Genomic DNA, 25,016 nt, shown 5'->3' with positions numbered 1-25,016 from the left:
TTAGAAACATTGCTGTGAAAAAAAATGTTTAAATGTATTCATCTTGAAGAGAAAAAGTAAATAATGACTTTAATTTAGCTTTGACTCCACTGAGTTCTAAAGATGGGTGGATACGCATACACACAGATAATCACACTTTAAAAAATATTTTAAAAGTGTATTTTTTAATAATTGGTGATTTTATGTATCTAGTATCATGGTTACTTCTGAGTAAAGATTCTAAAATGGACATTTTCTGGGAGTTGCTCCATGGGAATTCCAGAGAAACACTGTAATGTTTATATTCTTTGGAGTATGTATCCAAAAGTAATTGAACTCAGCATGGAAACCAAAATAAGCCTTTCAAGTATTCAAAACAAATTGTCCAACATCATCCCAAGGTGAAAATTGATTTCTGGTTATGTTGTAATTCCTTTCCAAGTATATATTACAAAGAATTTCTCATTAATAAGCCTTTACATAAAATTGTACGTTATGACCTGATATTTCCTGATACCTTTAAACTACTTAAACTTTACTTCCTTATTAAATATTAAGAAGATTTTTCTGAGGTATATGAGAGTTAACTTCTGAACCTTTATGGAAAATTTAACAGCCAGATTTTATCTAACTTGATGAGACCTACAGTACTCAAATTTGGGGGGGGGGGGAAGAGCAGTGGTCTAAAACTACTTGGTATCAATAGACCCATCATCCAAAAGCACTGCTTTCTTTTTTTTTTTTCTCTTACACAAAAACCTTCAGTCGTTTACCACTGAAAACATGCTCAACCTTCTTAACCGGCCATTGGCAGTCCTTCACCATCTCTTCAGTTCCTCACCACTTGGACTCTTCTGAGTATCACAGTGAAAACTCTCCCCCAGCCGGTCTGAACTGCTGATTCTCCAGCCACGTTTCCCTCATCCTGAGCCCTATTACCCTGTACTCTTTCCCCACACCATAATCCCTGTGCCCCTCCCTCAGTCTACCTGCCGTCCCTCAAGACCTACCCTACCCTATTCCATGATGCCTTTTCTGAACGTCTCAGGCAGAAACGCTTTCTTCCGAATTTCTAAAGGATTTTGAATGCTCCGCTCCTACAATATTTCCTGAAGACACGGAATTAAAACAGTGACAGCTGCTCACCAATTGAATGCCAAACTCTGGGAAGCGGACGGAGGGTTGCTGCCTTGACACGCTGCCACTGAGTGATTGCTCTTTCTGCTGGGCTTCCTGCAGAGGTTCACTGGGGTGGCTTCAATTATACATGCAAATGTAGCTTTTCCTTATGGCACTAGCACTGGCTATAAGGAACTGAATAGAACTGTCCTCTAAGGCCAGGAATTTCTAGGAACGTGAAGTAACTTGAAACAATCAAATTCTGTTCTCACCTGACTATAGCCCTAGAGCAAAAGGAAGAAGTAAGTGCCACATGCCAGCAGGAAGAAAATCCTACTTCAGTTGTCTTTATTCTCTCTTATCCTCTATGATCACTACAGGTTTGTGAATGAGACAGGTTTTCCTGGAATGTCTCTGGCCAATTCTCTAATTCCCTACAGATGGGTAACAACTCCAGGAATCAGACTAGAGGGCTATAAAATCTCGAATGATGTCTAACTGAAATCAGTCTGATCTAGGTAGGTTCAGATCAAAACTACTTGCACAGACTGAGTAAAACTCATTGTAGGTGAAAGCTACTGAACGAAAGCCTAGTAACAGCTAGAAAAGAAAAACCCTGAAAAACAATTTTATCTTATTGCTGTAATTAGTTTTAACTAAGAAATGACGATGCCAAGAAATTGGTCATTATCCCCAAGATATAATAAAAACTACCTTTTAAATAATTAGAATGTGATACAATGAACTTATAAAACTATATTTGTAGTCCACATTCAGTTAGCTAGAATTAAAACTTTATATTGAAAGATCATTGCAGATTAAAATTTATCAAAATTAAATCTCATTCTGAAAAGTAAAACAGATCTAGTGTCAAAGTTGTCTTTTAGATTAAAAAAAAAATGCTAATACATGCATACTTTATGTACTTATATAACCATTTTAGACTTAATGCCAATCTAAAAGAGAAAATGTCCAATCAAATGAACAGAAAAATTCATCTCATTTAGAAACTCTTAAATATTTATGCTTTTTTAAAACCTCATTATAATTCTTAATACAAATTTCTAGCCCAACATAATAAACCTAGTAAAAAAACAAGAGGAAAACGGCTTTTAATTTAAAGACACTGTTTATATAAAGAACACTGATACTTGTTTGTTGGTTTCAGATGTTGGCTATGCACAAAACTTACTTGCTTCATAACAATTCTGTTAGCGAGTTTCCCAAAATATCCCAAGCAGAGCTCATTACTTTAGTCTCTGTCCTAAAATGTACATGGGAAACTATTTTGAAAACCATTACACACTAAATCTGAATTCTGAGTTTCAAGTAGTAATTATATACATACCACAAACACAAAACTGTAGTAGCTAAAGGAAGTAACATGCACATGTGCCAGGCTCTTGCCATAGCACTCTATGTACCTCACTTAATCTTCCCAACAATCTGTGAAATAGGCACTATTATCCTCCCCATTTTACAGATGAAACAACTGGGGCCCAGAGAGACTGAGTAGTAACATACCATGAAGCCAGTCTGGCTCAAGCCTGTGTTTGCAAACACTACATATTTTGCCTCTTAAACTGGAAGTTACTCCATGGGGAATGTAATGGAGCTGTATTTCAATACACATCTATTTCTTATAGGGAGAAAGGAGTTCTCAAAATAGAAGTGAAGGAATACTGGTAATATCACATATGAATAGAAACGGTTTTATTTTTTACAATAGGAAAAGCAGCTAAATAATATTTAGAATACAATGTACCAATATGGTTTAGAATCCCTACAATGCCGAGACCGAAGTGTCTGCATTCATCTTTAAAAAACATGAACATTTTTAGAAATCATTACCAACCTGTTTTAATTTGTATGTGAATACGAGCACTTGGCTTAAAGAACACAAAAATACATACTAAAGAGTAGTACCAAAATTTGAAGCTTTATTATATTCGTTGACTGTCTATGTACAAATCCAGGGACTCATAAGGATATCAACAATGCTGTGATTCTAACGCTGATTTTTGCTATTTGCTTTGTATAGTTGATCTATTTAAAGTACATTCCAATCTTCTTTCACCTGTTGCTTGTAGCTGATGTATTCAGAAAACGCCACTGGGTAGCAGACTGATCAGTTTGAAAACGTTTCAGAACTTCAGACCAGGTAAAGGCCCAACGACAAGACCGAAGGTCCCAAAGACGCATCTCATGCAAGCTGAGATGTGTGAAAGTTCCACACCAGTTCCTCCACGTAATTCCAAGATTATCTTTTAGGATAAAACCAGTTCTTAAAGCAAAGCAATAGCCATTATGCCTGAGTACTAACTGTTCTTGTTCCATTGGTGTTTGTGGAATTCTCTGTACTGCTACTTTTTATGGATTCCAACAAGTTTTTAACTCTTTCACTTGAAGGCTTCTTCCTTTTCCTCTTGGCCTGAGACACATTTTTTGCTACGGAAGGTAGCAGCAGTGCTGCCAGCCCCCACAGCTTACTTGATGGGGAAGGGTGATCATTAACTTCCTGATGTAAAATCCAGGCACTTTCTCTAGCCAGATCTACAAATTTTTGCAGCTGGCTTTGACTTACATTTTTGCTGATGTTGAGGGAAGTTTCAAAAGGATTCTGAATGTGCAGTGGAGAAGGTTCAGGTTTATTCTCTTCCCTTCCCTACAGATTACCACAAGGAAGAAAAAAATATAAGAAGGGCTCGGATATAAGGACAGTTTGGTTTAATAAAATGTCAAAAACACATAAAATATCAGCATTAACTTTACAGAGTAAAGAATTTCTTTACTAAGGGAATTTGGTATGTGCACGTTATGTATTTGTGTATAAGTGCGTGTGTGCCTCTGACTTTTTTCCATTGTAGTTTTATGAGTATTCTTTAGAGAAAAATAAATTAGGTTTATGAGCTATGGATGATGAGGCTTAGATGAGAGGTATCTGGACTAAGTCAACGAATAACAAAAAGTATTTTTAAAATAACATAACTTTTACCTAACAGGATAGAGCTGAGAAGGAAAATAAACGAAAAAAACAAAATGGCACAAATTAAGATATTTATTTTTAAGACTTGCTAAAAACATATTTATTACAGTGGGAATAGAAGCACACAGAATCAGAATCCTTAAATTAAATATAGTCATCAAAAAGGAAAAGAAGGAACAAAGGATTATTCATTAGTCATTTTAAAACACAGAAGATTTCTATTTCATCAGAGCCCGCTTAAATAAGATTCTGCCAGGTAAGATATCTCAGACGGGGAAAAAAAAAAAAAGAAGCAGCTAAAGCCATGACTCGTGAACAGTAGTGATCCACGAGCCTATGTAATCTTTTCCTCTTTCAAATGGTATCACATATATTACTTAAAAATTACAAAATACATGGTCAGCTTTCCCCAGTGTGAGCAGGCACCCGTTTATTCCCTAACTTCTGTCATGCCCCTGCCCAGTGGGAGAGGCTCCTGCCTGTTCTCATCTCTCAGCCCTAGGGTAAGAGTACAAGAAGGATAAAGAACCTCCTATGTTCGGTGACCTTTTCCTCATCAGGAATCTAATTACAAACCAGACTGCATTCCAGAGTTCTGGGTCTCTGCTCTCTCTCTTCCCCCCACTTTTTTTCTTTTTTTAAACAAAATTCGTATCAGCAGAATAAAAGTTAGAGAAGAATGAACAAAGGAGAACTGAAGAGATAACAACAAAAATTTGAGCGTGTGTTTTATGAAGTCAATCTTGTAAGAGTTGTAACCAACTGTCCAAATGATAAAGAGAATAAACCCAAACAGAGAGCTATCTCAACTACCCACTTATAAACCATTTTTGTCTAGGGTTCTGCTCTGATCTTCTTTTCCAGAAAATGTCTAGCATTCCAGCTACTCAGATGAACCAAAATCATAAATTCACTTTTCTAAATATATTAAATCCTAAGGGCTCTGAGGGAATCACTGACATCTATCTTTGGGACCAGGTATCCTATTTCTTCCTTAGGAACACAAATCCAGTTGAAAAAGAACTGTATGTAAAATTATACTTCCCAGAAAACTTTTCAGAATATATACCAGATTTTGAAGGATACAGTATTAGATGTTGAAAGAGCTAGCTTTTGCTCTTTCAAATAACCAGGTGACTGATCTTAGTGAAGTTATGTAACTCCCCTAAAAGCATCAATTTCCTTATGAGTATCTATTACTGTAGAGGTGAAATGCAGTAACATTTGTTAGCATGCTTTGAAAACTAATTTAAATATTAGTACAGTAGGAGACCGGATACTAATCACCAAATATTAAAATATTATTTACCTGTCGAATATTTATGGAATTTTTATTGAAAGCGAAATTTCCAAAATATTCAAAAAATTCTTTCAGTAGTAATTCTGCAAGAAAATAAAACAAGGAAAATAAGAGAAAAATCTGTTTCAATCCAAAAAGGAACACAAAGAAAGAATGACAAAACACCTACCTAGTGTTTCTGTGTTTCCTGAAGGTTTAATTCTATTCAAGTCACAAACAAATGTACAGTTGTGGCCTTCTATTACACATTTATCTTCTGCATCTTACATAAACAGAAATGAAAAATATTTCACATTATATTTCAAAGATATATCCTACTTCAGAAAAGAAATCTATAATTAAACAAACCAAAGTCACAGATTAACATTTCCTATTAGTCAGTGTTCTATAACTCGTATTTAGTTAATAAAATTTAAAACTCCATTTAAAAAGATTTAGACTAATTATACTACGGTGAAATTAACATTACATTTACTTTAGCCTACTAGAATTGTCTATCAACAGCCAATGATTTTTCATCTATCTTTTGAGGTAATCAGTTTTCTAATTATAAATGAAAATGTAGACAGGCACAGAGACATGAAAAAGGACAAACATCTGAGGATCAGCAAGGAGTCTGGAGTGCTGAAGCTCCTCATCTGTACACACAAATGGATTGAAAAGAGGAGCAAAAGGAAGCTCACAAAGAGCCCTAAATACACCACTATCAAGTTTGGACTTGAACTTACTCTAGATTCCAAACAGTGGTTTACAAAGTCCTAGAAGTGCTGGAAGGTGTTCCAGAAATTCATGCTGCCTTCTATTAAAAAACTAACAAGCAAGCAAATATTTTTTCTTTCTAAAAAAAAATATAAATTGACAGCCTCTATCTGAATATCAAACATGAAAAATTCTTCTATAGAAAATTCAAGGTATCTAGAACTTTATAAACACCAAAGATAAAAAAAAATCAAAGCAATAATTATATCAACTTATCTTTGCATTTATTGGCAATTCACACCTACAATGTACTATGTACAGAGAAGCAATTGCAAAATAAAGCCTGAAAATTTATCTTACCATGTTTAAAGAAAAATAATTTTAACAATCAATTTGGTATTTTGAAATAGAAAGAATTCCAAAACTAATTGCATCTGTTTTGATGCCATAAGATATGAATACATTTAAATTTATTTTAAAATAGATTTGGAATAAAAAATCAACATATTTTAAATTTGTGCACAAATCCTATTCTTTTTCTAAATTAACAGAATTTAAAAAGAAACATACTAGGTAGGTAGTGAAGGATTTCAAGAGAGAGAATAATAGAATTAGATAATGAATTTTTTGAAAATCACTCCATTAGTCTAAGAATGGATTGGTGGGAAGCACATGAGGGTAAAAAGATAAGACAGTATCAACTTCCCCAGGCAGGGGACGCCAGGGCCAGAGTCTGGCAGGAGTGGCAGTATTTGTAAGAATGGAAGAGAGCAATCTAGATGTTAGCGGTCTGCCCTTAACATAAACCTGCCTCAATTCTTCCTCCTTTTTACGACTTCTATTTTTTTCTTAGTTCCTGAACTCCAAAAGTTCCATTTCCCCCCAAAACAGTTTCTATGATTGTAGTATTAAGCATCAGTGCCCACAGCAGGGGCTGAACAGGAAGTAGTGTTTACAGGTTGCTTACCGGTGAGGATCTACCCATGTTTTCTGTTTATGTACATCGTACCTCTGTACTAGATTGTTACCCGAGAACATCGTCCGTATCTCACTGCACGCAAAATAACACCTGACACTAGTAAGTAACCAGTAAATATTTAGTGACTAAATGACACCAAACGATGAGATGAGCACAGGCACGGATACCGCCCTTTATTTCAACCTTAAAAGTAAGGTACGTGACTACCAGTCTACCTTCCTGAAAACTCCCTAATTTCCATTAATCTATCACAATGAGCTTTTTTCCAAGCTCACTTTCAAGCTGTACCAACACTTAAAATTGTTCAGGAAAGACAAGTTTACTTATAATTTGGATAATAAGGTAAAGAGGCATAGAAGATAGAATTTGCGGAATCAGGCAGAAAAACCAAATAGTGTCAACAGAGAAGCTAAGACAAAATGTTATGAGAGTAACCGCAGTACGTACTGGCAGGAATATGGAACACATGAAGAGGAACGGCGGGAGAAGAGGCTGGGAAATCGGGTTCGGGCTACATAGGGGATAGATGGTCTTTAACAATCTAAGCAACTGTTTGATGTTTAGTCTACAGGGAGTAAAATCCCTTTTAAAGTTACTTTAAACAGGGATGATTCAGGGATGTACATATATATGCAGAGTATATATGTTTTGAGTGTATCCCTGAATCATCTCCCTTTTAAAATTTAGGACTGTAATACTTTAGTATCTCCTCCAGCATCCTATCAATATTTTAATTTTTTTAATATAAATTAAATTTAGCATACTAATTTTAAAATAATTCATCTAAGACTGCTTATAAACTTTAATCTAAAAAATTTCAGGAACTTAAAACATTATGAAACAATTTTTAGCATCTCTAATAGAAATCTGGAAATAGGGTCAGCTTTACAAAGGCATCTTTGAAGCTGTGATCTAACTGTATCTGATATATGTTTCTGAGATATGTTTCTGAGATATGTTTCTTTTTCCCCAAAGTCATTCCTAACTTAATCAACTAAGGGAGAGGCTCATGACTGTTGTAAACCATCTGCCAACTGGCACAAATAAGACAGAACACTCAAAAAATTCTGAAGTCCTCAGCGTGGCAAATCGTTTGCTCTCATGACCTCTAGTGGGCATTAAAAAAATAAAATGCACTTTAAATTTTTGATTCACAAGGCTTTAAATATACAGAAGACAAATTATATGACTAATAAAGACACATGACTTTGATAACAGATGGAAATTAAATTCATTCAAAACGTGAGAAAGAGGAAATAGACTGCTACTGGTCTTACCTGCTAGGGATTTTAGGTAGTCTAGTGTTGGAAGAATAGGGGGTGATCTCCTCTGGAGAAAAAAGATGACCATCATTGTAAGGGAGAAATTTGTAATCCAAGCACCAGGAATACTACTCGTTAACGAATGTGCTCGAGCCCAACACCGGATACTGAACACCAAGGCTCTCACTCGTGAATCCAAGGCACCATATATATAAAGGAGTTCAGAACTTTTCAAGGCAATCCTTCAAAGGAAAAAAATAAAAGAATTTTCAACCCCCAATTTATGATCCCAGGATAGAATAAAACACACACCTGGAAAGACGTCTAAATGTCTTCCTACATCTGAACGTATTCAGAACATCATGATCAGACATCAAAAGTGTTCTGTATTTGCAATATAAAAGGTCATGTAAATAGTTGACTATCAAATACTCATTACCATTAAAATATTCTTTTAAATACTGACAATCACAATGTAGTTCTAAAACTCAGAATTTTTAAATCAAAGTTCCTAAACATGACTCAAGAATAAGTGAAACATGCTACATACGTGCTCTTTAATAATTATCAATAAAGACAGAGATGCATTTGTAAATGAGAAGCTTTGCGCCTTAGTTTCACACCTTGGTTAGCTAGTCTTTTGGTAGACACGCTAGCCTGAAAACGGAGGAAAACATTCTACTTATTTTATCAAGAAAGTATAAATGTCTTCGAGTTCAGCCAAAATTACCTAAGTCAATTACTGAAAAACCCACAAAGATAAAGTGTCTATTAAGAAATCAAACTTCAGAGCCAATTTTCTATATTCAGAATGTTACAATGTAAAGAATTATTAATCAGAAATATTTTAATCAAAACTGCTCTAGAAAGGATTTTCTCAATCTATTTTTAGTTACAATTATTTACGTAACAAATGATATAGTGAAATCAAATGCATGCAATGAGAATGAGAATACTAGAGTTAAAAAATAAACTCAAGATGTTTATTTTTGTCAAACAGATGTCAAACAGGTTGCTAGGATAATAGAATAAAAATATGCTAAAGAAAAACTATTCAGTCTTAAAGCTGCTTAGGAAACTGACTTAAGCAAACACCGTATTTGTTTAGAACACAAAGCTGATTATACCTGGAGGTAATTCAGAGCTCAAACTCAAGTTGCTACTTCATTTTCTAAGTATATTTAGAAGACTATATAGAGAAGACTGCATGCTATAGGTACTCTTACATTGTTTTCAGGCTACATAAGTAAGAACAATGAAATACAGTTCTTCCAGAAGATGATGTTAGTTAGGTATGATAATATTTTAACACCATTTCCTAACATTTTATTTTGAATACCAAAAAACTGATACACATAAGAGAAAGTATTTCCTGTATTTCAATCTAAGTGTTCAAATCTTTAAAAAATTATTAAAATATATCTAAGAGTCCAAAGCCACTAGACTGTTCTGGACAAGAAAAATGATGCTAACATCTTATAATATTCACATCGAAGATGATGAAGTTTAAAGACCATACCTATTGTTAGTAGTCAGATCACACTGAAATCCAGAGGCCTGGTGTGAGAACCTCACAAGCGGACATCGAGCGTTTAATATTTTTTGTACACCCACACAACCAGGGCCAAAGTGGTCAAGGCATTCTCCTATCACGGACAGGATCTTCTGAGTTGCAATTCTTTCTGAAGGAACATTTTTCACTTGAAATTCCATCAGAAAATTTCCTAAGGTCTGAATAATAAAAACATTGGTAAATAGGAGCATTTTATAAATAGAAATTTCTTACATAAACTTTCACAAAAGGAAGTTCAACCTGATTTCTGGCAAAAACCAACCAAATAAACAAAACCAAAACACCGCCCAAAGCAGACTTGACAGCACCTGCAGAGAACAGCAGATCAACAGAAGAAAACAGACAGTACAGACGGACTTAACCATATACAGGAATTAAATATTAATAAAATAAACTCTGCGAATTACTAGGGGAAAATTACTATTCAACAAATGAGTCAAGTGACCATTAAAAAAAAAAAAAACAACAAAAATAACTAGATCCCTACTTTGGTCCAAACACCAAAGTAAATTCAACATGGATCAAAGACTTAAATGTAGAAAGTTTTACCAGGAAAGTACGAGAAGACAACGGGTGAAAAGGATTCTCTAAGCATGACAACACACAAAAGAAATATGATCAAATAAAAATTAAAGCCATCTTAAGGCAAAGCACATATTCACTACTAGACAAAAGACAAAGTAAGACATGTCACAGAAAGGGCTAATTTCCGTAATTTATGAAGCATTTGTACAAATGACAGGGAGGAAACCCACCTAATTCTAAAAATGGGCAAAAAAGAGTAAGAAATAGAATAAAAATGGCTAAGAAACATAGTAAAAGATGTTCTTGCTTTCTACAAACTAAAAAAATTAAAACAGCGATGTGATGATCCTTTTCTCAGTCTGGCAAAGACTAAAAGGCTTACAGGACCAACATCGGTGTGTGGAGGGGAACACGCACAGCCTATCAGTGGGAGTGTTAACCGGGACATACTTTTTGGACAACTTCAATGTCTACTGAAACTTTAAAAGTGTAATACTTTGACTAGCTATTAAAACACTAGGACATTATCCCAAAGGGATACTTGCATAAATGAGTCCATTTCAAAGCTGTTCACTCACTGCAGCATTATTTGTGTAGCAAGCACCTTTTAAGAGTTCTATCGAACTGAATTAGGCTCCCTACCCACAACCACCATCTCTCCTAGAACTCGTTTCTACTAAAAAGATTCAGACTCCAACAATGTATAACATGGAGACCTACCCCCTTACTCCCACCAGAGTGGACCAAGCATGGGCAGCTGATCCGAGCACTGGAGGAGTGCACCATTCATATTCATCCAGAGCTCTCTACTAGGAATCGGAACTCAGGTTTAGAGGCAACCATGTGGCTGAAATATGTGACTCAGAAGCTTTGAAACAGGCACATCCAATACCACAAGGATGAAAACGTAAAGAAAATCCATGGGGAGAGAGGGAGAGGAGAGAGAAGGGGAGAAAGATAACTAAAGCAAATTTATGGAGACAGAAAACACTTCAAGGGTTCTGGAGAGTTTACCCTTCATAGTTCTAGTCCTTTCCTAGGACTCATCTACATTCCTGACCTGGGTTCTATGATGCTTCCTCTACTTCTTTCTTTCCTTTGTTTAAGCTAGTTTGGGTTGGTTTCTGTCATGTACAACCAAAGAGTATCATCTAATATAGTTGTCAACAAAGGTGGGAAAAAAGGTACCACCCTAACTGTCTAACAAATAAAGGACTGGTTAAGTAAACTATGGTACATTCATTACACGGAATATTCTGCAGCCATTGAAAAAGATGCAGTAGATTGAACTGCCAAGACACTATTAACTGGAAAAAAAATCAAGTAATAATCTGTACAGATTAAGTTACAGTCTATAAGGATTAAATTTTTGTTTAACGAAAAGCATTTCTATATGCAAAGGGAAAAAGTCCAGGATAAAACACATCAAACTATCCACAACAGTTATCTCTGCAGGTGGTGGGACCTTCAAAGATATTCGCATTACACATTTTTGTAACTATTACTTTAAATCAGGAAAAAGAAATTTAAAAACTATACAAATGCGACATGTATACAAACAATCTCCATAAATCAACATGTTACTTTTTTCTCTATTGATTTCTGTCATCTATATAGATTTCTATTTACTAGGAAACTTTTATATTAAAGAAAATAAAAAAATAGATTTCCTTTAAAATCATTAAAATTTCAAAAATCTAACTTAGCCCCTTTGTTATAACATCTTTATAACTTTCATTGTTCTAGTCCATTCTATTTTAAAACACAAACACACACCAATTTATATGAAACAAATAAAGTATGGAGCTCCTTAATGGAAAAGCAAAGAAAGAGAAACATCCTCTATTAAAATTAAGCAGATCGGGAAGAAAAAGTCATATTTGGGGTCAAATCATCTCAGGATGGCAAAAGAAAGGCAATAGGGCAAGTAGCATCAGATTAGATGGGAGGGGAGTAAGGCTGGACTCAGGTACAAAGGAAAGGTTAGAAACACTCAGAAGAAAGAAGACAACGAGATTTTTCAAAAATTAAATAATATAAATCAGAGAATAACATCATTGAGGTAATAGAAATGGAAATGCCACCAGAAAAAAATAGATCTGAGTAATGTAAGTAGAGCCAGGAAAATGGCGAAACTGTGAAGTATGAGCAGGAATGTGACAGTTGTTAAAGCTTTTCTGACATTTACAATATCACTCACATTCCTGCCCCTCTGAGGTTAAGCACAGTCACATGACTTGCTGTGCCAATGAAATGTGAGCAGAGGCTTCAGCATCACTTAGGTGGAAGCTTAAAGAGCTGGCGCTCAATCGTCCACTTTGCCTTTTTCCAGTTTCAGTAATGAAACCCTGGTCAGCCTGAGTGCTTGAGAGATAAATATCTAGAGTGTCCCTGCTGACCTGCTCTGGCCACACGGTCCCAGTAAGAGATAACCAGTGGACGTGTTAAGCCACTGAGATTTGGGAGTTGTTTATTACCAAAGCATAACCTAGCCTAATCTGGCTGACATGATAAGAGACGGAGAATCACATGAGGTAATTAGATAAGTGGATTCTGCACAGGAATAAAACAGGGCAATTATGAAAGTACAGATAATAAAAACACATCTATTATAAGCAAAGGTAAGATCCTCTCAAAAATTACTCTCCTCTATCAGATAAATAAAAATTAGAAAAATTCTTCGTAGACAGATAAATCAATAAGCATTTATTATTTTGCTATTCCTTCTAGCACTACTTAGTTTTAGGTAAAACTTTAAAATATTACGGCATGTTCCTCGTAATCTCTCTAGCGTCATGCCAGTATCTAATAAAAGACAAAACATAGGAGAAGCACCTTGACCACAGGAAGAATTTAGGTAACAGGAAATGGGACTTAGCCACCCATTTTTACTTCTGTTACCTAACTCCTCTAGGATATTGAACCCTATTATTATAGCAAAAGGAAAACTAAAGGAAAGAGCAAAGGCAGATTTTCGCTTAGCATTTTGTGCTACAATGCTTTTTGTGATGAGGTGGGATACAGATTTCGTACGCGAGCCTCTTGCACACATTAAACAGTCACGAGGACTGACAGTTACAGTACGTCACTTCCGTGCAGTCATTAGGGCAGCGTCGCTCAGTGCCTGTGCTGCATAGGACAGTCTACACGGTGCCGTGAGACACACAGGGCCCAACACTCTTCGCAGCTGCCCTCAACTCAGGCCGCAGAATAAAACAAGCACGCAGCAAGTTACAAACCACGCTGGGGCGCCAACACACACACAAAGCACCAGAGGTGAAAGGAAGAAAAGCTCACAACTGCACAAAGTAGTCCATGAAGATTCACTGGATGCTTAAAAGTGCATCCGTTTTTCATTTTTAATGTTTCTATTAGCAAAGCTGTTGTCTTAAACAAATGTTTCAAAGTATCCATTCATAACAACATTGAGGAAGTTAAACCTACACACAAAATAATGTTGTTTAATGAGGCTGGAGCACTATCTTTTATAATATCCTTTTCTAAATACTACCTTCATTTCCGAAATCTAAGATCCAACTACAAGTTTCGAACTCCTCCCTTTGCTTCCAACAGAATAGATCTCCATATTACCTACTTGTATAATAACGACGTAATTAATATTATTACTGCTGACGGTGATCAACATTTGAACACTTATAAAGTGCTAAGCACTGTCCTGCTTTACACAGATGAACTCAATCAATTCTCTCAAGGATCATATGAGCCAGGTGCGACAACAATGTCCAAATTTTACAGCTAGGACAGTTGAGGCACAGAGATGGTAAATAACTTACCAGGATCAGATAGCTAGTAGGTAGAATTACTAATGCAATTTGGCTCCAGAACCTAGGTTTTAACCATTACAATACATTACTATGCTCCTTGGTTATTCGGTGAAATCTTTTATTGAAAATAGCCTAGAACGATTTAAGTATCTTTCCCAGGAATTTCATATAACTTTAAGTACATGTTAGTATAAGATTGATTCATTTCAGCGCCGGCCCGGTGGCTCAGGCGGTTGGAGCTCTGTGCTCCTACCACTGAAGGCTGCCAGTTCGATTCCCACATGGGCCAGTGGGCTCTCAACCACAAGGTTGCCGTCGACTCCCGCAAGGGATGGTGGGCTCCATCCCCTGCAACTGACAACGGCAACTGGACCTGGAGATGAGCTGCGCCCTCCACAACTAAGATTGAAAGAACAATAGCTTGACTTGGAAAAAAGTCCTGGAAGTACACACTGTTCCTCAATAAAGTCTTGTTCCCTTTAAAAAAGATTGATTCATTTCATTTTGATGTGTTTTGTTTTCCTTGGTCAGTTTCAATTTCAGTAAGTGTATCCTGAGCATATTAAGTATGCCACGCACTATGTGGGATAGGAAAATGAACAGACGTGGTTCCTGTCCTGCCTGAGCTTATGAAATAGTGAGACACATATTACTAACTAAACAACACGTGAGATTTGCAGACAGATAGAAATACAAGCAAGATACTTTTAGAAAGTGATTAATTTTGCCTAGACTGTAGAAAAAAAATTAAGGATGGTGTCAAGAAGGTAATAGTCCGAACGAGGACTTGAAAGCTATAAGAAACCGTCAGGGAATGGAGGAAAAGAGCACTCCTCTCTGAAGGGACAGAGCAAGTGTTTCGTCGTTACTCATATTCTGCAAGTCTGGAAATGATAACTAAATGATATAATTGAAAAACTAGTTGTGTGCAAATACGTAATGAAAAATGATTACTAAAATTAAGAGGCAGATCATTTCAATACTACACCAGAACAATTGTAAGTTTGTGAGAAGACCCAACCTGTGTTTTAAGATAACTCTAGCACAGACTAAAGGTTGGAATACCAAGGCATGACACAAGAAATAAGATAAAGAGAGCAAGACGTTGCTGTAATAATCTAAGTGAGAGTTTTGATGGGACTGTGGGAGTAGCTTTGAGGGATATACCTAAAATATAACAACATCTATAAAGGCTGAAAACAAATATATAGAAGAAGATATGTGAGGTAAATAGTAAGTGGCCATCTAAACAAACAGAAAAGAATTTAAGAAAAAAGCATTTACAGAGATAAAGGACATAATTTAATGACAAATGAACCCAATAAGAAGACATGATAATCATACACCCTATATACCTATATGTACCTACGATACCTTTGAGAAGAAAAATCAAATGAATTCTAAGGAGAAATTAACAAGGCCAAAAATCATGCGATTTCAAAATATTTCAGTAACTAGATCACACAGATTTAAAAAAAATAGTTAAAATACAGACAATTTGAATAACGTAAAAAGTAAACTTGGCCTAATGAAAAATTTCTAAACTCTTGAAAACAACTATTTTATTGCATATGAACAGAATATTCACCAAAAAGATCATATATTAGACAAACACAAAGAAATACTTACAATTCCAAAGAATCAATATCAAATAGACCATATTCTTTAACCACAATGTTTACTAAGTTTAGAGATCAACAGTTATAATTTTATTCAGTCAGCTTTTCTAATATCTTAATTTCAGTGATCTAAAGAAATATAACTACCTTGTGATCGCTGAATTTTTCAATTTCATCCAGATCCAAAAACATGTCCAAATCACATCCTAATTTCCCAAAACCATTCACTGAAGAGCCAAACGGTCTGACTGCACAGTCTGGAAAATATGCAGCTGCTATGTCTTCAATAAGAGAACAGGTGAAATATCGGAGCTTGGTGTTCTCCTCTGTTAGCTGGAATTCCTTCAAGAGAGTGTTTAGCTGATCATCTATCTAGCTGGCCAAATCAAAAACAACAAAATACAGAAAATGTACAGGTCATATAAAATAATTGTCATTTTACTACTAAAGATTTAATGGCTTTGGAGACCAACCTTAAAATTATGCAATCTTTTTTTCTTCAGCTTAAAAGTATATTTTTAAAAATACCCTTTAGAAAGCACTGAGGAATGATAACACTAGCAAAATAAAATTAAAACTACTACTTTTCTTAAATGATGAGTATAAAGTATTGTTTTAAGAAAATGAAAATAGTAAAATGCTCCCGAAAAGGAGGTCAAAACAACCACAAAAATAGACATTTTAAAAGGAGTTGGGGGGACAGAAGAATTCATGTTAAAGGCAAGAAACACCAGGAATAAGCAACACTTCAAACAAGAATGATGCTAAAATGATCACATTTTAACGGTGTGCACTGGAGTAAAATATTTAAAATACAAATCACAGCTTTATATGCCCACATTTGAACATAATATTAAGAATAACTGAACTAAGCATTCAACCCAAAATAAAGAAAATACAAAAGGTCAGAAGTAAAATTTTAAAAATTAGAAAATCAAACCAAAAAATAGTATTGTGATAAATAAAACTATGAATTCATTCTTTGCAAGGACTACTACTAAACTAGCTAAACCGCTGACAAGTCTAAGAAAAAAACAAAACTAATATAGTAAGCATTATTAGAGCAAAAAAAAAAAAGAGAGATAAAACCAGAAATAAGATATTTTAAAATTTGAGAACAATGCCATGTGCAAGTTATGTCATTACATTGACAAAAGAAAGCCTGAATAGTCCAAAGGCCCAAAACTTTGGATAAACATGGTTACTTCTGAGAAGTACGATGGGATGTAGGGCAGGGAGTGAGGAAGGATTATTTCACGTTTCACTCAACGTATTCTATAGTTTAAATATTTAATAATAAGGACTTATATAAAATAATGTCAAACACACACATATTTTTAAAAGTTAGGGAAGTATACCTATAAACTTACACTTTCTGCATCACAAAGTAATTCGAAAAGCTTCTTGCTTGAAGGAGGTGACTGATTACTACGTGATACACATGATTGTTCTGAAGTCTGGTTTGATGCATTCTTCAACTTTAAATGGAAGCACCGTGATCTGAATGGAATCGCAGCCTCTGTGCCCATACTCGGGGTTCGAGTTACACTCTGCAGTGAAGCTACACTTTCCTTTTGACAAAATTCTACAACAGCATAAAGACCCTATACCAAAACATAAAAACAGCACAGCAAAATGATATATTTAACATAGTATTTTAATTCATATTTCAAAGCAATTATAATGTGAAAAAATATTAATTTTTAAAATTTACAAATGATTTGCTTCTAACACAAGCACTGGTTTTAACCATTATAAACAGATTAAGAGAAGGAACACTGTAAAATGGTAATAGTCAAAAGAAGCTGAAAAGAATGCTGAAATAGAAAATTAAAAAGCAAAACAAAGATCTCTTCCCACTGGACCTTTATCACTAAGATAATGGGATTATTTAAAGTATTCAAATAATGGAATCCTTCAGCTACAAATTGCTTATAATTCTGTCATACTCCTGTAAGGATTCCTATTCTCATATCCAAAAAAACCAACCTCATTAAAGAAATTTAGGTACGGACAGATGTACGATAGCAAAAGAGAATCTAATTTTACCGTACTGCAAAAAGACAAGAGAGCAAGAAATAACAACAAAAAAGAATAAGTTACACTGTTTTCAAACACTTACAAAGCTTTCATAGAAGAAATGATTATTAACAGGTCCATGTTGGGATAAATATTTGAGAAACTTTTTTTCACTGATTTTATTTGGGAAATGTATTAAAACACTCCGCTGTGCCTGTTCTCGTCTTTCTTTTTGTACCTCAGAGAATCTCTTTTTGAGAGTTCTGTCTTCAGAGCCTATGAATGAGACAAAATCATTTGTAACACACAAACACACATACCCATGTAAAATTTAAAGCATATTTTGATAAGATATATAAGAATTTGATATCTAACTAAAACCAACTTTATCCTAATTTCATCTTCTTTTATAAGGATGAAGCTATACTACCTCCAATTTTCATTTTACCATTATTTTAACTATCATTAAAACTGTCCACTTTCTCTGTTTTGAATTTACTATATTAAATGCATAGTGCTAAAGAGTTCCACAAACTTTAAAAGCAAAACCAGGAAAGTAAAAGCACTCATTTAACACTTCCACAAATACCCACATACAAACTCTGCAAGTTGTAACATTTCAAAGCCTAAAAGAAATTATTACAATCTTGAGGGCAAGGCGACAATGAGTTTAGAAGTTTAATGTAGGGAGTAAGTTATTACAGTTCTTCTTTGTCAAGGGTCTTGACTGGGCTTGAACAGTTAACTATCTATCATGTGCTCTGTATCACAACAGGGAAATCAAAGAATTTAAAACCTAGTTGCTGCTTATAAAGAGCTCATTATAATTTTACTAAAGAAATAGAGGGTAATTTTTTTTTTCATTAAAAACTACTCCAGGGGTTAGGGGTTTTATAATCACAGGAAATGAAGACAAGAGCTGTGGTAGTCAATAATTAAATATTACTAATCCACTGACAACAACAAAAAAGATTAACAAATGAACCGAGTATAAAGAGTAAAGAAAACCAGCCAAGTTCTAAGAGTATATTAAAGCCAAACACTAAGTCTTAGGAACTCATTTTTCCCCCCAAGAAATTTAACCTCTAGTTGAGTGACTTAAAAGTGCTTCTTCTAATATTCTGGAATGACAGATTCTGGAGATTATAAACCATCATGTCTGATATTAATGTCCTCAACAAAATTCCAAACAGATTAACTAGAAAAGGTAACTAATGCATGGAAATCAACAGAGGCTTTTTTTTAAGCCTCATTTTTCTTTCAAAAGGTTATTATAAAACAGATGGATAAAAGAAATACTGCAAACACACTGCACCTTGATTTCAGCAAACTCCAAGCCATCCTCTTAGACACAACAAAGAAATGTGGGTTCACGACAATAAGGCTGGTTAGCCCCAAACTGTTCAGTAGCACTAACCTAAGGGCACGTTTCTAATGGCAAACCAGAGAACTTAGCGCCCTGACCTACTCTACATTTCTAACAACGGATCGATCAAACGTGTAGTACTGAATGGCTTTCCTACACTCCCTGTACTAGATGCTGAAGTTATATCTCTTAAGTATGTGTCCTCATCTCCATTCTGGATGCCAATTCTTTAACATCAATCGCTTATTTCAGGCCTGTGTCATCACAATAGCCTGATTCCTGAACAGTCTCATTCACTCTAGTCTTGTCCTTCTCAAGCCATTCTCTACATGGCTGCCAAAGTAATCGTTATAAAATATGTAATTTTAAATGTCTTAGTCTTTGATTTCCCTGCTTAAAACCCTTCAATGGCTTCCCCACTAGGTTCAAGATCAAATCTAAACTCCACAGCATGGGTATAAAGTTACTGGCATCTTGTCCCATTTCTCCTCATCCATGTTAATTTCTACCATCTCCTCCTTTTGCACTGTTCATTTATGGTACTCTTCACACCCACTATGGACTGTTAATGTCTTCTTATCGCTGGCTGGAATGCCCACCTTCTCATTTTCTGCCTCGCAAACTCCCATTCATCCTCCAAATCTTGCTCAGGTCTGTGAAGACTGTTCACTCTCCATGGTAGAATCTCTTCCACCTCTGTATTACCTTATTTCAACATCTTTGAAAGAATGTAATTCATGGTGCTGCACTTACTTAACAATATGGAAGAATATCTCTCTCCATGTTCTTACTCACTTTGATATCAGTCTTCGATAGTCCTTCCAACTGCTCCCTACTTCCTTCTTTTTTTATGGTATAGGCTTTGCCTGGACCACCCTACCCACTTTTCCAGTTGTAATTACCACCTACATATTCCTGCCTCTGATATTTACTGAAACTAGACTGATGTCTAGCTGATTATAAGTTGTACAATTTTATGAAGCAAAAGTAAAATTCTTCCCCGTGTTCTCCCCATCCAACAATACCCAAACATTAATTTGGCACTCCCTTTTCCAGACATTTTCCACAGCATATATAAACATATACATTTGTATCTCTCAACAAACACTGTTTACACAATTGAAATTAGTAAAATCGTACTATATATTCTGCTTTGTGACATGCTTTGAAAAATTTAATACATTGGGGTTATCTTTCCATGTCAGTAGATATACCGGGGGTGCTAAAAAATGTATACACATGACTTGTATTCATCTTTTGTTATTAGTATATATTCAGTATTACAATTGTAATAGTTTTTTCCTTTCTTAAAATGTGTATACATTTTTTGGCACCCTCTGTATTTACCTCTTTTTAAAAATAATTGTATTAAGTATTCTTGTATACTTATCATAGTTTAGCCAGTCCTCTACTGGTAAATATTTAAGTGGTTTACCTTTTCCCACTATTACAAGCAATACTGCAATGTCATCTGTATATAATGTCTTTGCACTTTTACACAAGTATATCCCTGCAGTTGGATTACTGGGGAGGCGCAGGAACTGAATATGAGATTAAGATACAGACGTTTGATAAAAGATGGAGCAATGTGCTTGAGAAAATGGGATAGGCAGAATCTAAAACATTAACAGCTGGCCCTGATCAACAGTAGGTAAGAATGATTTGGACATGACAAAGTTGCGAAAGGGGCCAAAAGTTCTGGTAGTTTATCATCTCACAAAACGCATATCAAATCTATAAATAACAAAGTTGAGAGGAAAAACGGGTAAGTGCTAATATTTTATGACAGACTCAATTTTGCAATGGTCTTGATAATATAATCTGGTAAGCATAAACTAACACACACAAAAATAAGACTAAATACTGTCTTGCATTTAAAGACTGTCTTGCATTTAGAATTAAAAACAACAAAGACACAGCACATTATGGGTGGAAAAATTAACCTAATAATAGTTGTATAAGAGGCCTAGAAGTTCGATTTGATGAAAGGTCAAAATAACTCAAAGTGTGTCTTAACTTCTGGGCTAAAGAAAGGGAGAGAACAGACATATATAAAATTTTGGCTTTACTATTTATTAGTCAGGCCACATATGGAGTATATGTTCTGCTCTGGACATAAAAGATACGAATGAACCACAGAGCATCCAGAGAGAAGTAATAAAGGGTCTCGAAACTGATAATAACTGCACATAAAGTGGAATAGGGTTTCCAGGCGGGAATTCCCGCTGGTTCTCAGGAATTTTTTTCGCTTTCCCATTCCTGAATTCCGAGAAAAGTTGGTCGGGAAATCAGGGAAATTGGCTCCTTGAACCCAGCAATACCCGCAATGGGAAATAAACGTACTACTCACAATGTATCTCTGAGACATTTTTCCTATTTATCACTAGCATATCCGGGTGGGAATTCCTGCCTGTTCTCGGGATCTTTTTTTGCTTTTCTGTTCTCGAATCCCAAGGAAAGTTGGTTGGGAAATCAGGAAAATCAGCTCCTTGAACCCAGGTGGTTGGTAGTATCGGCTGTCACTTTGTGGAAACAATTCATCATGGAGAACTGAAAACAGTTATATCTCGAGATTTGGGACCGGGAAAGCAAAAAAAATTCCTGAGAATGGGCGGCTATTCCCTCCTGGAAACCCTCAAGTGGAGGTTTACAGCCTGGAAAATACTAATGAAAGCTGTCCTCAAATAAAACAGAGAACCTTCTATTTGTGCAGCACTTAATAGTTTTTCAAGCACCTTCACATAGACACGGTCTTCGGAATCTCACAGTAATTCTTTGAGATAGACAGAGCAGGTCATTACTGAAGGACAAAAACTACACAAAGTGCAACATCTCATAAGCTGGGTAGCGTCTTGCAGAATTTAGCTGTGGTTCAGCTGCATCCTCCCTTGTTCTAACAGCACAACCCTGCTTGTTGGTACAGTTATCCTCCCCAGCACACTTACACTACTTATCTTCGCCCCATCAGGTAGGCCAGGATTATCAGACTATTTTGGAAAGCTCCTCATGCCCAAAGGGCGGGTGTCTGATCAGTCAAAAGCTGTTTCTTAGAATTTTTCAAGTTCAGGTAAAAGATTCTTTGTATGTTTTTCATTTAGAGAAAGCTCTGAGCATGTGAACATGGAGCTGCTGGTGGCCATCCCCCCCACCATTAACACCCCATGTAGAACCTGAGATAATGAGGCCACCAAATAACAGCTGAGGAACACACCTCACACTGAGCGCATCTATCCAATCTTAAAGCACCTGTCTCTTTCTGGAGTTTGCTTGCATGGGTTGGTATATCTTCCCTTTTCTACTTAAGCTAACTTGTGTTAGTTTGTGACCTGTACCCAAAAGAGTCCTGAACAACATACTACATATTCTTATTCTTAAATCAGGGTTCTTTCCACTACTCAGATGCAAGCTATGTTAAAACAAAGATTAACATGGAAATGGGAAATTAGTCGATTTTAGTTCATTATAAACATTTTTTAACCATTAGAGCTTGACCAAATGAAATTGGCTGATTTATGAAACTGTGTTCCTTGTTATCAGAAAACGTTAGTAATGTTATGGCAACAAGTTCTCACCGTGAGTTAAAAGCTAAATTGGATATATCTCCAGTTCCTTTCAATTATAAAATTATATGCTTCTAAGAGTACAAGGTGTAGTTACCTTGTTTTTTTAAAAAAGGAAAAAGCAAATGAGGATTTTGTTACTTGTTATGCTTCACAACGGTCCCTGAATTCTTAGCCAGTTATATTATCCTAACAATACACAATGAAGCACATTTCCTAAGTAAACGAACAAAGTTGCAGTAAGTGAAGAGTATAGCATTGGAATCAGGTTTTATTCTTATTTAGGTACTGATTCGCGGGGCAAGTTTGGACTAGCCACTTGGATTGGGCTGTTTCTTCTATAAAATGGAGTAACAATAATTCCTTCTATACCTACTTTACAGAGTTTTATGTCTCAAAGAGCCTATGAAAATTCAAATGTAAACCACTATACGAACGTTAAATTACCATAGCTTCTTTGGCAGAATCCTTACTCAAATTTCCAGTTATTTAACAATTTTTTAACAGGTGCAGCTTCTACTAAATCCAATCCAATCAGTCTCTGAATGAAATGTCACAGTAAGCGACACTTATTTTAGGGGAATAAATCCTATCACTTATTTTAGGGGAACATATCCTACTTGGTTGGCCTACTTTAGAACTACTCCCAGAAAAAAAATTCCATTATCGTAAAGCTACAGCTCCAAGAAATGGTAGAAATCACCACATTTTGTGTAACAGCTCCACCCGAGGTCTAAATTAACTCAACTGTGTGACGTTGCACGAGTCATTCGGCCCTTTTTAGCCTCTCTCTACATGTGCCAAATGGGAAGTGACACGTTTCTTGCTCGATTGTCTTAAGGACCGTAGACCCCGTGCACGCAGCTCCTGGGCCCGAGCGGGGTTCCGCCACACCGGGCTCCCCAACCATCCCTTTAGAACGTGTGCGGCGCCAGGGCAGCAGCCCGCCCCGGTGGGCGTGCCCAGGTTACGTCACCAGGTGGATGTGGGGCCTCGGGGCGAAAAGAATACAGTCCACGGCCGTCAACTTCACAGGCAGAGCCCGCCCCGCGGCGTCCGCGTCCCGGGCTCCCGCCAGCCACTCGTGGGCGCGAAACGCAGATACGTCGGACGTGACGAAGTAACTTACCGGGACGTGGCATCACTGCTACAACTGTTAACGTTATTGCGCCCAATTATAACACAGGAGCGAACGGTTCTTGGCCTGAGCGTCACAGAGGTTCAAACAATTTCAATACTGTGCTCAGAGGCCGCCAAGAAAACAGCGGCACCCACCCCCCCCACCACCACCATCACCACCACCGCGAGCGACGGCGGCCGCCTTCGGTCCCCCCAGCGACATCAGGAGCACGGGACACAGCCTCCGCGACGGCCAAAGGTCCCACGGCCACGGCCGGGGCCGCGCGCCCGCCCGCCATCCCCGTGGCCCCCCCCCCTTCCCTCGCCTGCAGAGGGTGGGGGCTCCACAGTAAGCCGAGGACGCCGCACCGTTACCCGTCTCCGCGCTCCCGGAGGACTGCTCCTCTTTCCTGACGTCTGCGGCCACCGTTCCTGGGCAACTGAGAAGCCTGTGGAGAGGGCGCAGGACCTGACGTCTCCGAGCACGAAGTGGTAAATGGGTCAACAGCCCGACACCGCGCGCCGCCATTGCCGAGGTACCAAACACTAAGACGAAAGGGCACGCGGCGTCTGCGCAGGCGCGCCGAGGCGGCAGGTACGGGCAGCCCGGAGGGTCAAACTAGGCGAGAGCGGTTCGCGTAAAGAGGGAATCAGGTCCCGATGGAGACGCCTGAGCCTACAGATGTGTTTTATTTACACTCTCCGACAGTTCTATAAAAGGAGACGCCAACGGTTTGAGCATGCCACCTACTCTTTCGAACAGTCGTGAAAAGAAAAACAAAAAGCAAGGTCCTGAAGCAGCAGTGCTGACCGACTTGGGAATCTAGAGTATAAGGGACAACATTTTTTCTTTACCAGATGCTGTTCTAAGTGCTTTGCATGTATTGACTCTTAATCCTTACCGCCCTGTGAGGCAGGAGCTACTGTTATGTCCATTATTGATGAGGAGACTGAAGCATACACAACTAACACCCCTAAAGGTATACAGCCAGCCAGGGCTTAGAGATGGGAGCTACACTTAGGGTGATTGCAGGGTGATTGTCCCTGTTCCTTGTAACAAGTTGATTGAGATTTAATTCACATACTAAACAACGCGCCTCTTCAGGTGTACCATTCAATGGTTTTT

General features: G+C 36.8%; 1 protein-coding gene across 6 annotated transcripts; it reads right to left on the bottom strand.

The window, feature by feature from the left end:
* Nucleotides 1–723: 723 nt before the first annotated feature.
* MTPAP (mitochondrial poly(A) polymerase) lies at nt 724–24,540 on the bottom strand. Of its 6 annotated transcripts, none has more exons than XM_081056811.1 (9): nt 24,260–24,540; nt 17,949–18,121; nt 17,197–17,430; nt 15,974–16,198; nt 9,844–10,055; nt 8,340–8,566; nt 5,554–5,646; nt 5,394–5,467; nt 724–3,763 (listed from the first exon to the last, which is right to left on the bottom strand). In XM_081056811.1, the coding sequence occupies exons 1-9, from the start codon at nt 24,417–24,419 to the stop codon at nt 3,404–3,406; spliced, it is 1,758 nt and encodes a 585-aa protein (XP_080912937.1). In that variant the 5' UTR covers nt 24,420–24,540; the 3' UTR covers nt 724–3,403. The 6 variants fall into 6 exon arrangements, with proteins under 6 accessions (XP_080912937.1, XP_080912940.1, XP_080912938.1 ...); XM_081056814.1 differs by having other exon boundaries at nt 15,974–16,168; XM_081056812.1 differs by having other exon boundaries at nt 24,266–24,540.
* Nucleotides 24,541–25,016: the final 476 nt, after the last annotated feature.

This window comes from Rhinolophus hipposideros, assembly GCF_964194185.1.
Source record: "Rhinolophus hipposideros genome assembly, chromosome: 1".
Lineage (NCBI taxonomy): Eukaryota > Metazoa > Chordata > Mammalia > Chiroptera > Rhinolophidae > Rhinolophus > Rhinolophus hipposideros.
Note: the sequence above shows the minus strand (reverse complement) of the source record. Positions and strands in the feature narration are given on the sequence as shown.